Consider the following 16,799-nt stretch of genomic DNA (forward strand, 5'->3'; position numbering starts at 1 on the left):
TCCTGTATATTGAACTGGGTGTTGGTAACAGATGTGTTTATATTTACAAGAAACCATAAAGCTCTACGCTTAAGATCTGTGCCCTGTACAATACACCAAGGAAACTTCAATTAGAAAGAGATGCCAAAAAAATTTCCCCACAAAACAAACTTCAGGGCCCGGTGGCTTCCTCTGATTTCTACCAAACATTTAAGACAGAAACGATGCCCGTCTCCTACACACTCTTCCAGAGAACAGATACAGAGGGAACACACCCACACTGCTTTCATCGGACCAGGAGAATACTGATGTCATACCAGTAGCAGATATTACAGGACAGGAGAAATTACAGGCTAAACACTTCTGAATGTCGATGTCAAAATCCAAAAGCAAATATTAGCAGTCTAAATCTAGAGGTTTTCAGAAAGGAAGGAAACTGGGATTTCGTGGCGGTATTTCCAGTGGTTGATGTGAACAGGATCACTGGGTGTTTGGGCGCTGCCTGGGAATGTGGAGAGAAGGGACAATGCCATGGGGTTAGTGGAATGAACATTTGGTGACAGAGATTAGGAGGGCCTGGGTCATCCTCAGAGACAGTCCTGGGATGGGGTCTCTAGGCTGTGGCTATGGAGGGGTCCCTCTAGAAGGGCATGGGCCTCTCTCCTGTGCCACTGCAGGGTCTAGGGATGGATGAGGAGTTTGTAGGGGCTGGATTTTGATGAGGAAGGATGAGCAGGGAAGGTGCGCCCTCAGAGCCAGTGCAGCCACGGCCCCTCCCCAGCCAGGCCGTAGCCCAGGCTACTCCGACAGTTGCTCACATCAATAGTCAGGCGACAGTGGGGCACGCCAGCTTCACCCACTAAACCACCAAGCACAGCCCAGCAGGCCACTGTCCTCATTAATCAGCACTACCTGTGCATCCAGGGCTGGTTGTTGAAGACCAAGCTAATTTGTTAGAGACGTGCCATGTGGGCAACTGGCTTGGAGAGACCAGGGCTCTGAGCCACGTGGAGACAAGCCGACCACTGGTCAGACCACCAGGAGGCTCACCCAGTGTGTGAAGACGCTGAGGGAGGAGGGACGTAGATGGGACCCCCTGATCCTTCAAGGGACCTTCTTTCAGGGATATTTAAGAGCTGTGGGGTCAGGGATCAACATGTAAGGGAGGCAGCGGGTCAGGCATGGGCCCTCCTGTTGGCTCAGACCCCTCCTGTCCTTGGAGCAACCATGGGGCAGGCAGGAGGATTGGGGTCATGGAGGGAGGAGAGCCCTGGGCTCAGGGGTCCAGAGCACCATCTAGAGGATTCAGGGGTTCAGGGATTTCTGTCCCAGGGAACCAACTACATTCCTGTCCCACATCCATCTGTCATCAGCTTTGCGACTCCGGGAAAGTCACTTAAAATCTCAACATTTTCGTGCCATGTACCATAAAATATGGTTCACAGCACCTGCCATGAGTTCCCCACGGGGCTGATGTGGGGATCACAGGAGGTGATGACAGATATTCTTCACAAGCTCTAAAGCATCACACCCATAACCTTCCCCACTCCCCTGCCCTGTGGCATCCAGGTCCCCTCTCTGGAGGCAGCACTACCACATTTCTTGCTTATTCTTCCAGACATTTAATATTTGCACACTTAGGTAGAACTTATGAAGTAACCATCATTTTTCATCAGGGTCTACCTGATTTGCTGTATTAAGCTTCATCATGTAATACTAATAAGTGGGCCCTATTAACGTTTCCATTATCACAGAACAAGGAACTGAGGACAGAGGGTCTGCATAACTTTCCCAGGTTCATGTGGCTTCTGGTATGATTTGAATCCAGACCATCAGGCACCAGCCCCCACTCTGTCGGTCACTGTGCCGTGCTCCCTTTCTGTATTATCTCACTAAATAAAGTCATGTCCCCGTGCAGTCAGCCTGCTGGCTATTTTAAGTGCACACCACATTGCAACACCCTCTTCTCAGCCCAGCTTCGATTCACTTGACTCCCCTAGACTCCCCTAGGAGGCTGGTGAACAAAGAGAACAGACGTGTGACCTGGGAATGAATTGACACCTCTGCATGGTCTTCTCCCAGCAACATATCAATAGTTCTCTCAGTTTCTGTCGTGTTTTCCAGGATCATGACTCGGGTACCAAGAAGAAAAGGAAGATTATAAAGGAGTCAAACACAGGATGCACAAGAATATCATCTGCAATCAAGATAATCTGCTGGCCATCTGCAGCAGTGGTTCAGGCACATCAGAATCAGCATCTGGCCAAACAACAAGGTAGGGACACAAATAGCACCCCCACTAACCACTCCATTGAAGGTACTGTGGAAATAATACCAGCAAGTAGATTCAGGAGCAATGGCTGTAGTTTGTACAGCAGAGCCTGGATCTGGCTGAGGGAGGATTGGGCAGGGAAGGTGCCCACTCAGAGCCGGTGCAGCCACTGCCCGCTCTTAGGCAGGCCTTAGTCCAAGCTGCTCAGACGATTGGTCAGTTTCTAGTCAGTGAGACCGTGCGGGCATGTAAACCTCATCTGTTAAGCCACCAAAACACCAGCCCAGTAGACCCTGTTCCCAGCTAATGAATATTAACTGCTCATCATCCAGGTTTGATCAGTTGAAGATGATGCTAATTCTCTGTGCAACTGTCATGTGGGCAGTTGGTTTGGACTGTCCTGGGTTTTGAGTCAGTTAGGGAGTCAAGTAGACTACTGGTCATTCAGGGTGGTCACCTGACCACCAGGAAGTCTCACTGCAAATCAGCTGCTAGAATCAAGTGCTGAGGGGGAAGGGAGGGGAGATGCACACATATTTGGATACCCCGGTCCATCAGGGGGTCTGCATTTGGGGGAAAGACATTGTATTTGGGGTCAGGGATTGAAACGTAGAGCCAGGAGGTGGGTCCAGATTTGAGCCATTCTCTTGGGCCAGGCACCTCCTCCGAGTACCAGCTGTCTCCCTGCAGCATCCTTGGGGCAGGAGGATGTGGGAAAGGGAGCGAGGAGAGCTCTTGGTTTGTGTATCCAGGGCATGATCTCATGTCCATGTGTTCAGGAATCTCTATCCCTCCCCTGCCTCAGACCCATCACTCATCAGTGTTGTGACTCTGGGCAAGTTACTCAATCTGTCTAAATTTCAGTGCCCTGAACCATAAAATATGGGTCACAGCCCCTACTCTGCCCACCCCACAGTGCATCACAAGAAATAATATTCTTTCCATGAGCTCTAAAACTTCTTACTCATGTCATCAATGTGAAAAAGTAGGCTCTATCCTCCTGTTTGTAGCCTCCTAGGTGCCCTTTCTGGAGACGACCTACTTATTCTTCCAGGCATTTAATACTTGAACATTTATGTAGGTAGCACTTATGAAGTACCCATCATTTTTCTTCAGGCTTTGTATTTACTAATTTTTAGCCTCAGAACATAATACGAATAAGCAGGTCCTACTAATATTTCCATATCCCTGGCCAGGGAACTGAGAAACAGAAGGGCTAAGTTACTAACCTTCCCAGGTACACGTGGCGTTCAAATAGGATTTGATTTCAGGCCATCAGGCACCAGCACCCATACTCTCCCTCTTTGTGTTGTGCTGACTTTGTACTTGTCTCATGTAAATAAAGTTATTTTCCCCATGTGATCAGCCTGTTGGGTATTTTAAGTGCACGCTCAAATGCAAGGTCCATCTTCATAAGCCCTACTTTGCTTCAGGGGACTCCCCGGGCAGCTAGTAATAAGGAGATCTGAAGTTTCACCTGTGAATAAGTTAAGGCTTTTGCCAGGAAGATGTCAACACCTCTCACTATTGTGAATGTATTTCCTAGGAACTTGTTTCAGGAATATGAAGAGAAAAAGACAAGGATTCAAACCAAGGATACATATGGGGATTGATCCTCCGTGAAGAAAATATACTGGCTGGCCCTCACCGTCATTCAACAGCTCAAAATGAACATCTAGTCCCAAAGGGTTGAGCCTCAAATATCATCCCATACAAGCCACTCCATTGAAGTCACTGTGGGAATTCCATCCTGAAACTGATCAAGAGTAATGACTATAAAAATGTTGTCATATTATCTTTTGATTGAGATATAATCCATATTCCATCAATTCATATATATATATATTTTTGGCGGTACACGGGCCTCTCACTGCTGTGGCCTCTCCCGTTGCGGAGCACAGGCTCCGGACGCGCAGGCTCAGTGGCCATGGCCCATGGGCCCAGCCGCTTACGCGACATGTGGGATCTTCCCGGACCAGGGTATGAACCCGCGTCCCCTGCACCGGCAGGCGGACTCTCAACCACTGCGTCACCAGGGAAGCCCCACATTTTTTATTAACTGTGTGATTCGGCTGCTTTTAGTGTACTCAGGTTTTGCAATCAACATCTCTAATTCCAGTACATTTTCATCATCCCCAAGAGAAACCTCATACCTAGTATCAGTCATTCTCATTCTGTCCTCCCCTTTCACCCCAGCCCTGGGTCTTTCTGTCCCTATTGATTTTCCTATGCTGGACATTTCATATGAAAAGAACCACACAATGTGCGGACTTCTGTGTCTGACTTTTGCAGTAAGCAAAATGTATTCAAGGTGCATCCAGGTTGTAGCATGTATCTGTCCTTCACCCTTTTAATGGCTGAATAATATTCATTGTATGGATATAACACATTTTATTTTTCCATTCCTCAGTTGGTGAATAGTTGGGTTGTTTCCACTTTTTGACTATTATGAATAATGATACGACAATGTAACACTCATGTACAAGTTTTTGTGTGAACATATGTTTTTTATTTCTCCTGGACATATACCTGGGAGTGGAGTTCCTGGGCCATACTGTATCTCTGTGTTGAACTTTTTGAGGAATGGCCAAACTATTTTCTTTTTCATATTTGCACCAGCGATGCTTGAAAGTGCCAATTTCCCCACATCATTGCCAACCCTTGTTTTTAAAAAAATTATATGGCACAATACTGGGTATGAAGTGGTATCTCACTGTGGTTTCAGTTTGCATGATTTTGACTAATAATTTTGGACATGTTTTCATGTGCTTATTGGCAATTTGTGTCTCTTCTTTGGAGCAGTATCTATGCAGATTCTTTTTCTCATTCTTAAAATTTGGTTATTTGACATTTTATTGAGTTGCCAGTGTTCTTTACATATTCTGAATACTAGGCTTTATCTGATATATGACTTGCAAACATTTTCCTTCATTCTGAAGGTTGTATTATGTCTTTCTTGATGGTGTTCTTTGAAACACAAAGGATTTTAATTTTGATAAAGTCCAATTTCTTTTTCCTTTTGTTGCCTGTGCTTTTGCTATCATATTTAAGAGTTCATTGCCAAATCCAAGACTATGAAGATTTACCTCTTTTTTTCTTCAGAACTTTGTATAGTTTAACTCTTATATTTAACTCTTTCATCCATTTTAAATTCAAAGTCTATTTTGTCTGATATTGGTATAGACACTCCAGCTCTCTTTTGGTTACTATTTGAGTTTTCTCACTGAGGTTGGAATTCCTTTTTCTATCCTTTAACTTTCAACCTGCTTGAGTCTTTTGATCTCAATTAAGTCTCTTGTAGACAGCATATAGTTGGATCATATGTTTTTACCTATTCCGCCAATCTCTGTATTTTGATTGGAGTGTTTAATCCATTTATATTTAAAGTAACTGCTGACAAAAAAAAGACTTATTTCTGCTATTGTGCTGTTTCTTTTCCATCTGCCCAAAGCTTTTTTGCCCCTCATTTCCTGCATTCCTATCTTTCGTTGTGTGTGTTTAGCTGATTTCTTACAATAAAATATTTAAATTACTTTCTCACTTCCTTTTGGGACTATTCTATAGCTATTTTCTTTGTGTTTACCATGGGGATTACCTTTAATATCCTAAAATTAAAACACTCTAATTTGAATTTATACCAGGTTAAACTCAACAACATCCAAGTTCTTGAAGCTAAAAGTGCATCCTACTATCTCAATGCAAAAGACCTTCTCCAAGACACACTGCAGTTTCTGCCTGGCTGGGACATTGCCCCAGAGTGGGGTTAAGTTTAAGGAGTCGAAGGAGGCATACATTTCCATCCTCTGGATCACTGCTCACCAAAAAATACATAATGCCAGGCACTTATGTAATTTTGAATTTTCTAATGAACACACCAGGAAAATGAAAATGGTGAAGTCAATGTAAATAATAGATTTTTAATTCAGTATCTGCAAAGTGTTAGAATTCTTACATGTGGCACGAGAAATGTGGTCATATTACGAGGGCTTGAGAGCCGCATGGGGCAAGATAGAGGACAAACAGCATGCACTTGAAACTCTAAGAAGTGAACGCTAACAGGCAGATGGGGCCTGGAAGTCCAAAGTTGAATAACAGCCCATAACAGGTTGATTATGGTGGGGTTTTTTCCTGTCTCTGTCTCCCAGTTTACGCAAGGCACCCAAAGTCCAGCAACAGCTGAAAGTTAAAACCATGGGATCAACCTTTTATTTCTAGCCAGACAAGTGAGAAAGTGGGGGGCTTGGATGTTGAGGAGTGAGGGGGTCATCCCCATTGGTCTTTTTCTTCCCAGTTACCACATCTCCCCTGCAACCTCAGTGATGGCAGAGGCCTTCACTGAGAAATGGCCTGTGTCTCTGGACAAAGGAACAGGTTAAGAGGCTCCTATTGTCTGAAAAGTGTGGGGGCATGCCCGTTATTTTCCTTTCTTTTCTCTTGCTATTTAAATTGACAAGAACAGATACTACACTTGATCTTAGCCAAAAGGCTGAGATGAAATAGACAAAATAAACTTTAAGCGAAAATTACTGTCAAGTATAAATTTTACTAATCTAGTAATTCCAAAGGACCAAAGAGCAGGGCAGTGGCTTTATTGAGAACCCAGGATTTCCGAGTGTCCACCGTGCTCAGTCACTTTTAAATCATCAGTACAGCCCTATAATTCAGAGATTTAGGTGAAGTGACTTGCCCAGGGTCACACAGCTAAGTGAGAGTCTTCTGGGACCAACACTAACTTTTGCAAAGGCGTCTCTTGCTATACTTAATCACTGCCATCATCTGACACTCACATTCTTTCTTTTTATACTATTCTGTTTCCTTGGGTCAAAGAATCCGACCCCTGAATTAAGGTTAAATAGCAATTAGTGGCAGATCAAAAGCCAAAATCGCTTCAAGATATTCTTTTAATTACCCCAAGTAATGCCTTTAGTCACAAAAATATAGAACAATATAGAAAATTACAAGTCAAGTGACCTTAGTGTTCACAGGCAAGCACTAATACATTTTAATGTACCATGATCATATTAAAATAGAAATAACTATGAAACATTTTCTGCGGAGAAGCAGCCCCTGCAGCAGGCAGCAGAAAGGGACAGGAAGGCTGCATGGCGCCCAGGCCACCAGTGGCCTAGGTCTCACCCCGCAGCGCACTGTTGATGCGCCGGAACGGTGCTTCCTTCTCGGAGTCCAGGTCTTCAGCGGCAACAGGGAAACCCAGCTCAGGGCCTGGGGGCAGCCTCAGAGGCTCCCCTTGCTGGTGCGGCAGCAGAGGAATCCTGCGTTTTCGGGGCCTGGGACTGTCAGATGTGCGGGAGCCATTCCTCCAGGGCCCTTTCTGCACTCTTGTCTCTGCATCTTTGTCAGGCTGGTTTTTCCTCTGGGAAACCACCGGAGCTGCAGAGGGCGATGGAGGGCCCTCCTTGCTCCCTTTCTTTGCAGACTTCTGGGGCAGCCCTTGCGGTATGGTGGGACCCCTCCTTCTCTTCACTGGCGGGAATCCTCGGGTGGAGCTATATGAGCTCGTGATGGCGTTTCTTTGGGGGCAGGAGCTCATACAAGTGGTCTACAGTTTCCTGGTGGATCTGTCTTCTGCCCACTTGGCGTGGAGGTCTCTCTGCAGAGGTCCAGGCCTGGGCACGAAGAAAGAGCCCCCCAGGGGGCCTAAATGCAGATCGTGCGCCCCCGGTGTCATCGGGGCCGCTTCTCTGGTCTTCGTTCCTCCCTGTGACTGTGGGGACTTCCTCCTGCTCGGCCATCCCTTGCCCGCTCTCCTCCAGGGCCCTCAACACCGTCTTCTCTGTGCTGTAGTTGTAGTTCGGGACACAGCTGGGTGTCGTGGCCGGCACTGGCTGCCCCTGCGCCACACTGACAGTGACTGTGTCCACTGCGGACACTGAGCTGCGGGACGTCGTGGAGGTGCGAGCACCCATCTCTGCCTTCTTCTGATGGCCTCGCCTGAAGATGGAGATAAGGATCCCCATAAGGAGTGCAGCGTCTGCGGGATGGTAGAATGGGGTCTCAGAGACTCTGTGGCAAAGCGTAGATGCAGAGTCACTGGACACTTGTGGGCTGGCCTGCGAGTGGATAGCCGGCCATAGACAGCTGGGTGACCCGGGCCGGCCACGGGAAGTCGGTGGGCGCGGGGAGCGGGCTGGGGGCAGCCGAACCCTCCTGGCAGGTGCTGGTCCCCCAGTGCCCGGTGTGAGGGTGAGGGGCAGGGCCTACCTAAGTAACTGCCCCTAGAGAACTTGGGTGAGGTTGGTCCTTGGTTAGAGAGCTGGGCTCCGAGCACTCTCCTTCAGCTGCCAACTCGGCCAAAAGCGGAGTGCGCTCTCTTTGGCCTGTTGCTGGGATGCAGCTCTGAAACCTGTGAGCGAACAATGGGCGTGCGTTGGCGGGGCGCAAAAGTTTAGGGAGGGGTGGCGCATGCGCAGAGTACACGTCAGGCCCTGGGGCGCACAGGTGAGGATGCGCGCCCCTGGACCGTCTAGCGCTTCTGAATCTCCCCGGGGGTCTGAGGGCTGGAGGTGTTTGCCTTGAGGGTGATGAGCTTCTTGGCAGGGCAGCTGCCCCTTCTCCCCCGGCCGGCTCTAACTGTACAGGATGGGTCCCCGGCCACCAGAGCAGGAAAGCTGGAGAGCAGGGTACCTGGCTCAGCAGCCGCCGCCCGAGGTGGCAGATTTGGCATCAGCGGCTGTGCGTCCGCCTGCCCTCCCACCTGGTGACATTGGAGGAGAGAGCCGCTAAGAACAGAAGTGCAAAAAAAAAACAAAAAAAAAAACCCAGAAGTGCCCAAGCCAACCAGATCCTGCTTGGGTGACAATTGAAGGGGGATAAATGACTGAACAAAAATTAAGTCTCAGAGACATGTGAAACAATATTGCAAGTTCTAACTTTTGTGCCGTTGGAGGGTCTGAAGGAAAGGTGCAGAAGAAAATATATGAGGAAAAGAATAGTTGAAAACGTCACTGATTTCAAGACACAGACCTAAGCTCAGAAAGCTTCACCCTGACACACAACCTGATAAAAAAGCCAAGGTGAAGAATAATCTTGTATAACCGACCTGTTATACATCACAGAATGTCAACTTGAAGGACTGTGATTTCTCATCAGAAAACAGAGACCAGAAAAGAATGGAATAACATCTTTAAAGTATTAAAGGAAAAGACCAACCAGGATATGATATCCTTAAAGCAAGGATATCCTTAAAGACTGAAAGTCAAACAAAAGCCAAAATGAAGTCTGATGGAGATGAGAGAAAACTAAGAGAATTCATCACCAGACAATTTGCTATAACAATATTACATGAAAGGAACTTCTTCAGGCTGAAGTGAAATGACACAAGAAAGAAGTAAGCTTGCAACTTCAGGAACAAAGGAAGGGCAACAAAAATGGCAAGTATCTGGAAAAATTATCCTCTTACATTATTTTGTATATGTATGACTTTTTTTTTTTTTTTTTGGCCACGCCTGCGTGGCCTGCGGGATCTTAGTTCCCCTACCAGGGACTGAACCCGGGGCCCCAGCAGTGAAAGTGCTGAGTCCTAACCACTGGACCACCAGGGAATTCCCTGTATATGTATGAAAAAAGGATACCACAGTCTCAGAGGGTGGCGTTGACGTCATATAAATGTGACACATATGACAGCTATAACAAAGAGTGGAAGGTAAAAGAATCTATATGGATGTAAGCCTTCTGAATTTTATTTAATTGGTAAAATATTAACTCTAGACTGTGAAACAATACGTATACATAGTGTTATTCCAAGAACAATTAAAAAATGACAAACTCAAGAAAATTGGATAACCTCAATAGTCCTATATTTAGGAATTGTGGACAAGATAGCTAAAACATTCACATATGTGTTTTGTGAAAAGTTTTTCTCTTGGTTAATTGCCTAGGAGTGGGTTTTTGGGTCATATGGTAAGTATGGCCCTCTCAGCCAGCCCTGGTCACCACTTCAGGTGTCACCCCAGCAGGATCTGGATGGTGTGGGCACTTCCGTTCTTAGCGGCTCTCCCCTCCAGTGCCGCCAGGGGAAAGGGCAGGAGGACGCAGAGGCGCTGCTGCCAAAGCTGCCGCCTCTTGTGGGAGCTGCACAGCCAGCGACCTTGCCCCACTTTGCTGGGCGGGGATCCCGTCCAGTACAGTTAGTTACCCCGACAGCACTGGGGCACGGCCAGGGGAGAAGGGCCAGCTGTCCTGCCAAGAAGCTCATCACCCTCAAGGCAAACACCTCCAGCCCTCAGACCCCCGGGGAGATTCAGAAGCGCTAGACGGTCCAGGGGCGCGCATCCTCACCTGTGCGCCCCAGGGCCTGACGTGTACTCTGCACATGCGCCACCCCTCCCTAAACTTTTGCGCCCCGCCAACGCACGCCCATTGTTCGCTCACAGGTTTCAGAGTATAAAAAGGCAACAGGCCAAAGAGAGCGCACTCCGCTTTTGGCCGAGTTGGCAGCTGAAGGAGAGTGCTCGGAGCCCACCTCTCTATCCACGGACCGACCTCACCCATGTTCTCTAGGAGCAGTTACTTAGGTAGGCCCTGCCCCTCACCCTCACACCGGGCACTGGGGGACCAGCACCTGCCAGGAGGGCTCGGCTGCCCCCAGCCCGCTCCCCGCGCCCACCGACTTCCCGTGGCCGGCCCGGGTCACCCAGCTGTCTATGGCCGGCTATCCACTCGCAGGCCAGCCCACAAGTGTCCAGTGACTCTGCATCTACGCTTTGCCACAGAGTCTCTGAGACCCCATTCTACCATCCCGCAGACGCTGCACTCCTTATGGGGATCCTTATCTCCATCTTCAGGCGAGGCCATCGGAAGAAGGCAGAGATGGGTGCTCGCACCTCCACGACGTCCCGCAGCTCAGTGTCCGCAGTGGACACAGTCACTGTCAGTGTGGCGCAGGGGCAGCCAGTGCCGGCCACGACACCCAGCTGTGTCCCGAACTACAACTACAGCACAGAGAAGACGGTGTTGAGGGCCCTGGAGGAGAGCGGGCAAGGGATGGCCGAGCAGGAGGAAGTCCCCACAATCACAGGGAGGAACGAAGACCAGAGAAGCGGCCCCGATGACACCGGGGGCGCACGATCTGCATTTACGCCCCTGGGGGGCTCTTTCTTCGTGCCCAGGCCTGGACCTCTGCAGAGAGACCTCCACGCCAAGTGGGCAGAGGACAGATCCGCCAGGAAACAGCAGACCTCTTGTGTGAGTTCCTGCCCCCAAAGAAACGCCATCACGAGCTCATATAGCTCCACCCGAGGTTTCCCGCTAGTGGAAAGAAGGAGGGGTCCCGCCATACCGCAAGGGCTGCCCCAGAAGTCTGCGAAGACAGGGGGCGAGGAGGGCCCTCCATCGCCCTCTGCAGCTCCGGTGGTTTACCAGAGGAAAAGCCAGCCTGACAAAAATGCAGAGGCAGCAAGAGGGCAGAAAGGGCCCTGGAGGAAGGGCTCCTGCACATCTGACAGTCCCAGGCCCCGAAAACGCAGGATTCCTCTGCTGCCGCACAGGCGAGGGGAGCCTCTGAGGCTGCCCCCAGCCCCTGAGCCGGGTTTCCGGGTCACCGCCGAAGACCTAGACTCGGAGAAGGAAGCAGCGTTCCGGCGCATCAACAGTGCGCTGCGGGATGAGACCTATGCCATCGGGGACCTGGGCAGCTCTCCCCAGCTCTTCCCCAGGAAACGGAAAGCTCCAGCCTTTGCCTCTGCTCCAAGCCCCCCAGCTTTGGGCGGCCCCGCAGATCTGAGCTGCATGTTTGCAGCTCTCAGAGTTACGGCAAGAAAGAGGGGGCCCCCGAGCACCACACACAGCAATGGGGGCAGCATGGGCCTGAACTCCTGGGGCCCGCCTCACCAGAGCCACCCCACGGTGACCATGGGACCTAGCCCTAAGAAGCAGCCTAGGTTTGGAGGCACTACTGCCCCCATCTTACATCACATCCCTGGGGGCCCACCCAGGCAGGGCCCCCCTACTTCCAGCAGAGGGCGCAGCCCATGCCCAGCCAAGGCTGACTTTAGGGGTGTGTCGGATCCAGCCTCTACTCCTATCAGCCTCAGCTCCGCAGTGGGCACAGCAAGGTGCAGCCTTGCTCTTAGGGCCCCCTCATCACCTGCCCAGGGCTTGGCTGGACAAAAAACCACTGGGCCATCGACCAAGTCATTCTCCTCCAGGTCGCGATTCATTACCTTGGGGTTTAAGAGGAGGAAGTTGGCCTGAGCCAATAACTTTGGGGTGAGGCCATCAGTGTCCACCTCCTCCCAGGCTGGGCCTCGTGTGGACCCTGTTTCGATGTGAAACTTACAATAAAGCTTTGTTCTTGTTCTTTTGCATAATCCTCACGTGTCTGTGATCTGTAGATCAAGTGTGGAAAAGCACTGGCTTGTATGAGTGGTAACATGGAAAGCCAGACCTGTTGACAGTTTCCTGTGACCCTGCTCATGGGTTGTGAAGAGTAGCACAACAAGATGGCTACAAGGGCCCTATATTAAAAGTGTGTTTTGAGTTTAAACGATGCAGCCTGGAATAAAATGGGCCCAGAGGGAGGGGTAAACAGGGAGGGTCATCCTTGTCTGTTGTAATTGCTACTTCCCACCCACTTCTCTGGCCTGGAGGGGGCTGGGTCATCCCGAGCACACACCAGCCGCCCATACTCTACACGTTTAGTATTTTCTAATGTATCAGTTTCTTTGACTTTTTTTGTTTTGCTTTAATAAGTCTTAGGCAAATCATTTACATGCACATCTCACTCAGAGAGTATATGTCCATACAACCTAAAACAATCTACAGATCCAGTGCAATCCCTATCAAAATTCCAATGACATTTTTTACATAAATAGAAAGAACAATCCTAAAATTCGTATGGAACTGCAATAGACTTCAAAAGCCACAGCAACCCTGAGAAAGAAGAACAAAGCTGGAGGCAACACTTTTCCTGATTTCAAATTATACTACAAAGCTAGAGTAATCAAAATAGTATGGTACTGGCATGAAAACAGACACATACACCATGCAACAGAATCAAGAGCCGAGAAATAAATCCACACACATACAGGCAACTAATTGACAGGGATCCAAGAATACTCAACAGGGAAAAGATAGTCTCTTCAGTAAATGGTGTTGGCAAAACTGGATACCCACATGCAAAACAAAGAAAGTGGACCCCTATCTTACACCATTTGTAAAAATTAACTTGAAATGAATTAAAGACTTAAATGTAAGACCTGAAAGTGTAAAACTCCTAGAAGAGAACATAAAGAGAAAGCTCCTTAACATTGGTCTTGGTGATGATTTTTTGGATATGACAACAAAACCACAAGCAACAAAAACAAAAAGCAACCAATGGGACTACATCAAACTAAAAAGCTCCTGGAGAGCAAAAGAAACAATCAACAAAATGAAAAGGCAACCTAGGAATGGGAAAAAATATTTGCTAACCACATGTATGATAAGAGGTTAATATCCAAAATCTATAAGGAATTCAAACAACTCCATAGCAAATAACAAACAAACAAACAAAAACAAATAATCTGATTCTAAAATAGGCAAAGCAGGGGACTTCCCTGGTGGTGCAGTGGTTAAGACTCCACACTTCCACTGCAGGGGGCATGGGTTTGATCCCTGGTCAGGGAATTAAGGCCCGCATGTCATGCAGTGTGTGTAAAAAAATAAAATAAAATAGGCAAAGCAAGACTAGGAAACAACTAAGTGTCCAACAGGTGAATGGATAAAGAAAATGTGACATATCCAGATATAGATAGATAGATAGATAGATAGAAAGACTATTTGAACGCCACGTATACCTAGGAAGGTTAGTTACTTAGTCCTTCTGTTTCTCAGTTCCCTGGCCAGGGATATGGAAATATTAGTAGGACCTGCTTATTCGTATTATGTTCTGAGGCTAAAAATTAGTAAATACAAAGCCTGAAGAAAAATGATGGGTACTTCATAAGTGCTACCTACATAAATGTTCAAGTATTAAATGCCTGGAAGAATAAGTAGGTCGTCTCCTGAAAGGGCACCTAGGAGGCTACAAACAGGAGGATAGAGCCTACTTTTTCACATTGATGACATGAGTAAGAAGTTTTAGAGCTCATGGAAAGAATATTATTTCTTGTGATGCACTGTGGGGTGGGCAGAGTAGGGGCTGTGACCCATATTTTATGGTTCAGGGCACTGAAATTTAGACAGATTGAGTAACTTGCCGAGAGTCACAACACTGATGAGTGATGGGTCTGAGGCAGGGGAGGGATAGAGATTCCTGAACACATGGACATGAGATCATGCCCTGGATACACAAACCAAGAGCTCTCCTCGCTCCCTTTCCCACATCCTCCTGCCCCAAGGATGCTGCAGGGAGACAGCTGGTACTCGGAGGAGGTGCCTGGCCCAAGAGAATGGCTCAAATCTGGACCTACCTCCTGGCTCTACGTTTCAATCCCTGATCCCAAATACAATGTCTTTCCCCCAAATGCAGACCCCCTGATGGACCGGGGTATCCAAATATGTGTGCATCTCCCCTCCCTTCCCCCTCAGCACTTGATTCTAGCAGCTGATTTGCAGTGAGACTTCCTGGTGGTCAGGTGACCACCCTGAATGACCAGTAGTCTACTTGACTCCCTAACTGACTCAAAACCCAGGACAGTCCAAACCAACTGCCCACATGACAGTTGCACAGAGAATTAGCATCATCTTCAACTGATCAAACCTGGATGATGAGCAGTTAATATTCATTAGCTGGGAACAGGGTCTACTGGGCTGGTGTTTTGGTGGCTTAACAGATGAGGTTTACAGGCCCCCAGGGTCTCACTGACTAGAAACTGACCAATCATCTGAGCAGCTTGGACTAAGGCCTGCCTAAGAGCGGGCAGTGGCTGCACCGGCTCTGAGTGGGCACCTTCCCTGCCCAATCCTCCCTCAACCAGATCCAGGCTCTGCTGTACAAACTACAGCCATTGCTCCTGAATCTACTTGCTGGTATTATTTCCACAGTACCTTCAATGGAGTGGTTAGTGGGGGTGCTATTTGTGTCCCTACCCTGTTGTTTGGCCAGATGCTGATTCTGATGTGCCTGAACCACCGCTGCAGATGGCCAGCAGATTATCTTGATCGCAGATGATATTCTTGTGCATCCTGTGTTTGACTCCTTTATAATCTTCCTTTTCTTCTTGGTACCCGAGTCATGATCCAGGAAAACACAACAAAAACTGAGAGAACTAATGATAAGTTGCTGGGAGAAGACCATGCAGAGGTGTCAATTCATTCCCAGGTCACATATCTCTTCTCTTTGTTCACCAGCCTCCTAGGGGAGTCTAGGGGAGTCAAGTGAATCGAAGCTGGGCTGAGAAGAGGGTGTTGCAATGTGGTGTGCACTTAAAATAGCCAGCAGGCTGACTGCACGGGGACATGACTTTATTTAGTGAGATAATACAGAAAGGGAGCACAGCATAGTGACCGACAGAGTGGGGGCTGGTGCCTGATGGTCTGGATTCAAATCATACCAGAAGCCACATGAACCTGGGAAAGTTATGCAGACCCTGTGTCCTCAGTTCCTTGTTCTGTGATAATGGAAATGTCAATAGGGCCCACTTATTAGTATTACATGATGAAGCTTAATACAGCAAATCAGGTAGACCCTGATGAAAAATGATGGTTACTTCATAAATGCTACCTAAGTGTGCAAATATTAAATGTCTGGAAGAATAAGCAAGAAATGTGGTAGTGCTGCCTCCAGAGAGGGGACCTGGATGCCACAGGGCAGGGGAGTGGGGAAGGTTATGGGTGTGATGCTTTAGAGCTTGTGAAGAATATCTGTCATCACCTCCTGTGATCCCCACATCAGCCCCGTGGGGAACTCATGGCAGGTGCTGTGAACCATATTTTATGGTACATGGCACGAAAATGTTGAGATTTTAAGTGACTTTCCCGGAGTCGCAAAGCTGATGACAGATGGATGTGGGACAGGAATGTAGTTGGTTCCCTGGGACAGAAATCCCTGAACTCCTGAATCCTCTAGATGGTGCTCTGGACCCCTGAGCCCAGGGCTCTCCTCCCTCCATGACCCCAATCCTCCTGCCTGCCCCATGGTTGCTCCAACGACAGGAGGGGTCTGAGCCAACAGGAGGGCCCATGCCTGACCCGCTGCCTCCCTTACATGTTGATCCCTGACCCCACAGCTCTTAAATATCCCTGAAAGAAGGTCCCTTGAAGGATCAGGGGGTCCCATCTACGTCCCTCCTCCCTCAGCGTCTTCACACACTGGGTGAGCCTCCTGGTGGTCTGACCAGTGGTCGGCTTGTCTCCACGTGGCTCAGAGCCCTGGTCTCTCCAAGCCAGTTGCCCACATGGCACGTCTCTAACAAATTAGCTTGGTCTTCAACAACCAGCCCTGGATGCACAGGTAGTGCTGATTAATGAGGACAGTGGCCTGCTGGGCTGTGCTTGGTGGTTTAGTGGGTGAAGCTGGCGTGCCCCACTGTCGCCTGACTATTGATGTGAGCAACTGTCGGAGTAGCCTGGGCTACGGCCTGGCTGGGGAGGGGCCGTGGCTGCACTG

The 16,799-nt window shown here is 48.5% G+C and overlaps 1 protein-coding gene and 1 pseudogene across 2 annotated transcripts; one reads left to right on the plus strand and one right to left on the minus strand.

Annotated features, from left to right (window-relative positions):
* Positions 1-6,645: 6,645 nt before the first annotated feature.
* LOC117310970 (U2 spliceosomal RNA) lies at positions 6,646-6,749 on the minus strand (annotated as a pseudogene).
* Positions 6,750-10,695: 3,946 nt separating this feature from the next.
* Positions 10,696-12,490, plus strand: LOC141277792 (nuclear envelope pore membrane protein POM 121-like). 2 transcript variants are annotated; one of them, XM_073799846.1, is made up of 2 exons: positions 10,696-10,785; positions 11,056-12,490. In XM_073799846.1, exon 2 carries the CDS (start codon positions 11,081-11,083, stop codon positions 12,461-12,463), a length of 1,383 nt encoding a protein of 460 aa, XP_073655947.1. In that variant the 5' UTR covers positions 10,696-10,785; positions 11,056-11,080; the 3' UTR covers positions 12,464-12,490. The 2 variants fall into 2 exon arrangements, with proteins under 2 accessions (XP_073655947.1, XP_073655946.1); XM_073799845.1 differs by having other exon boundaries at positions 10,697-10,785; positions 11,016-12,490.
* The last annotated feature ends 4,309 nt before the right edge of the window (positions 12,491-16,799 follow it).

Source organism: Tursiops truncatus, unplaced genomic scaffold (genome assembly GCF_011762595.2).
Source record: "Tursiops truncatus isolate mTurTru1 unplaced genomic scaffold, mTurTru1.mat.Y mat_scaffold_82_arrow_ctg1, whole genome shotgun sequence".
In the NCBI taxonomy this organism is placed as follows: domain Eukaryota; kingdom Metazoa; phylum Chordata; class Mammalia; order Artiodactyla; family Delphinidae; genus Tursiops; species Tursiops truncatus.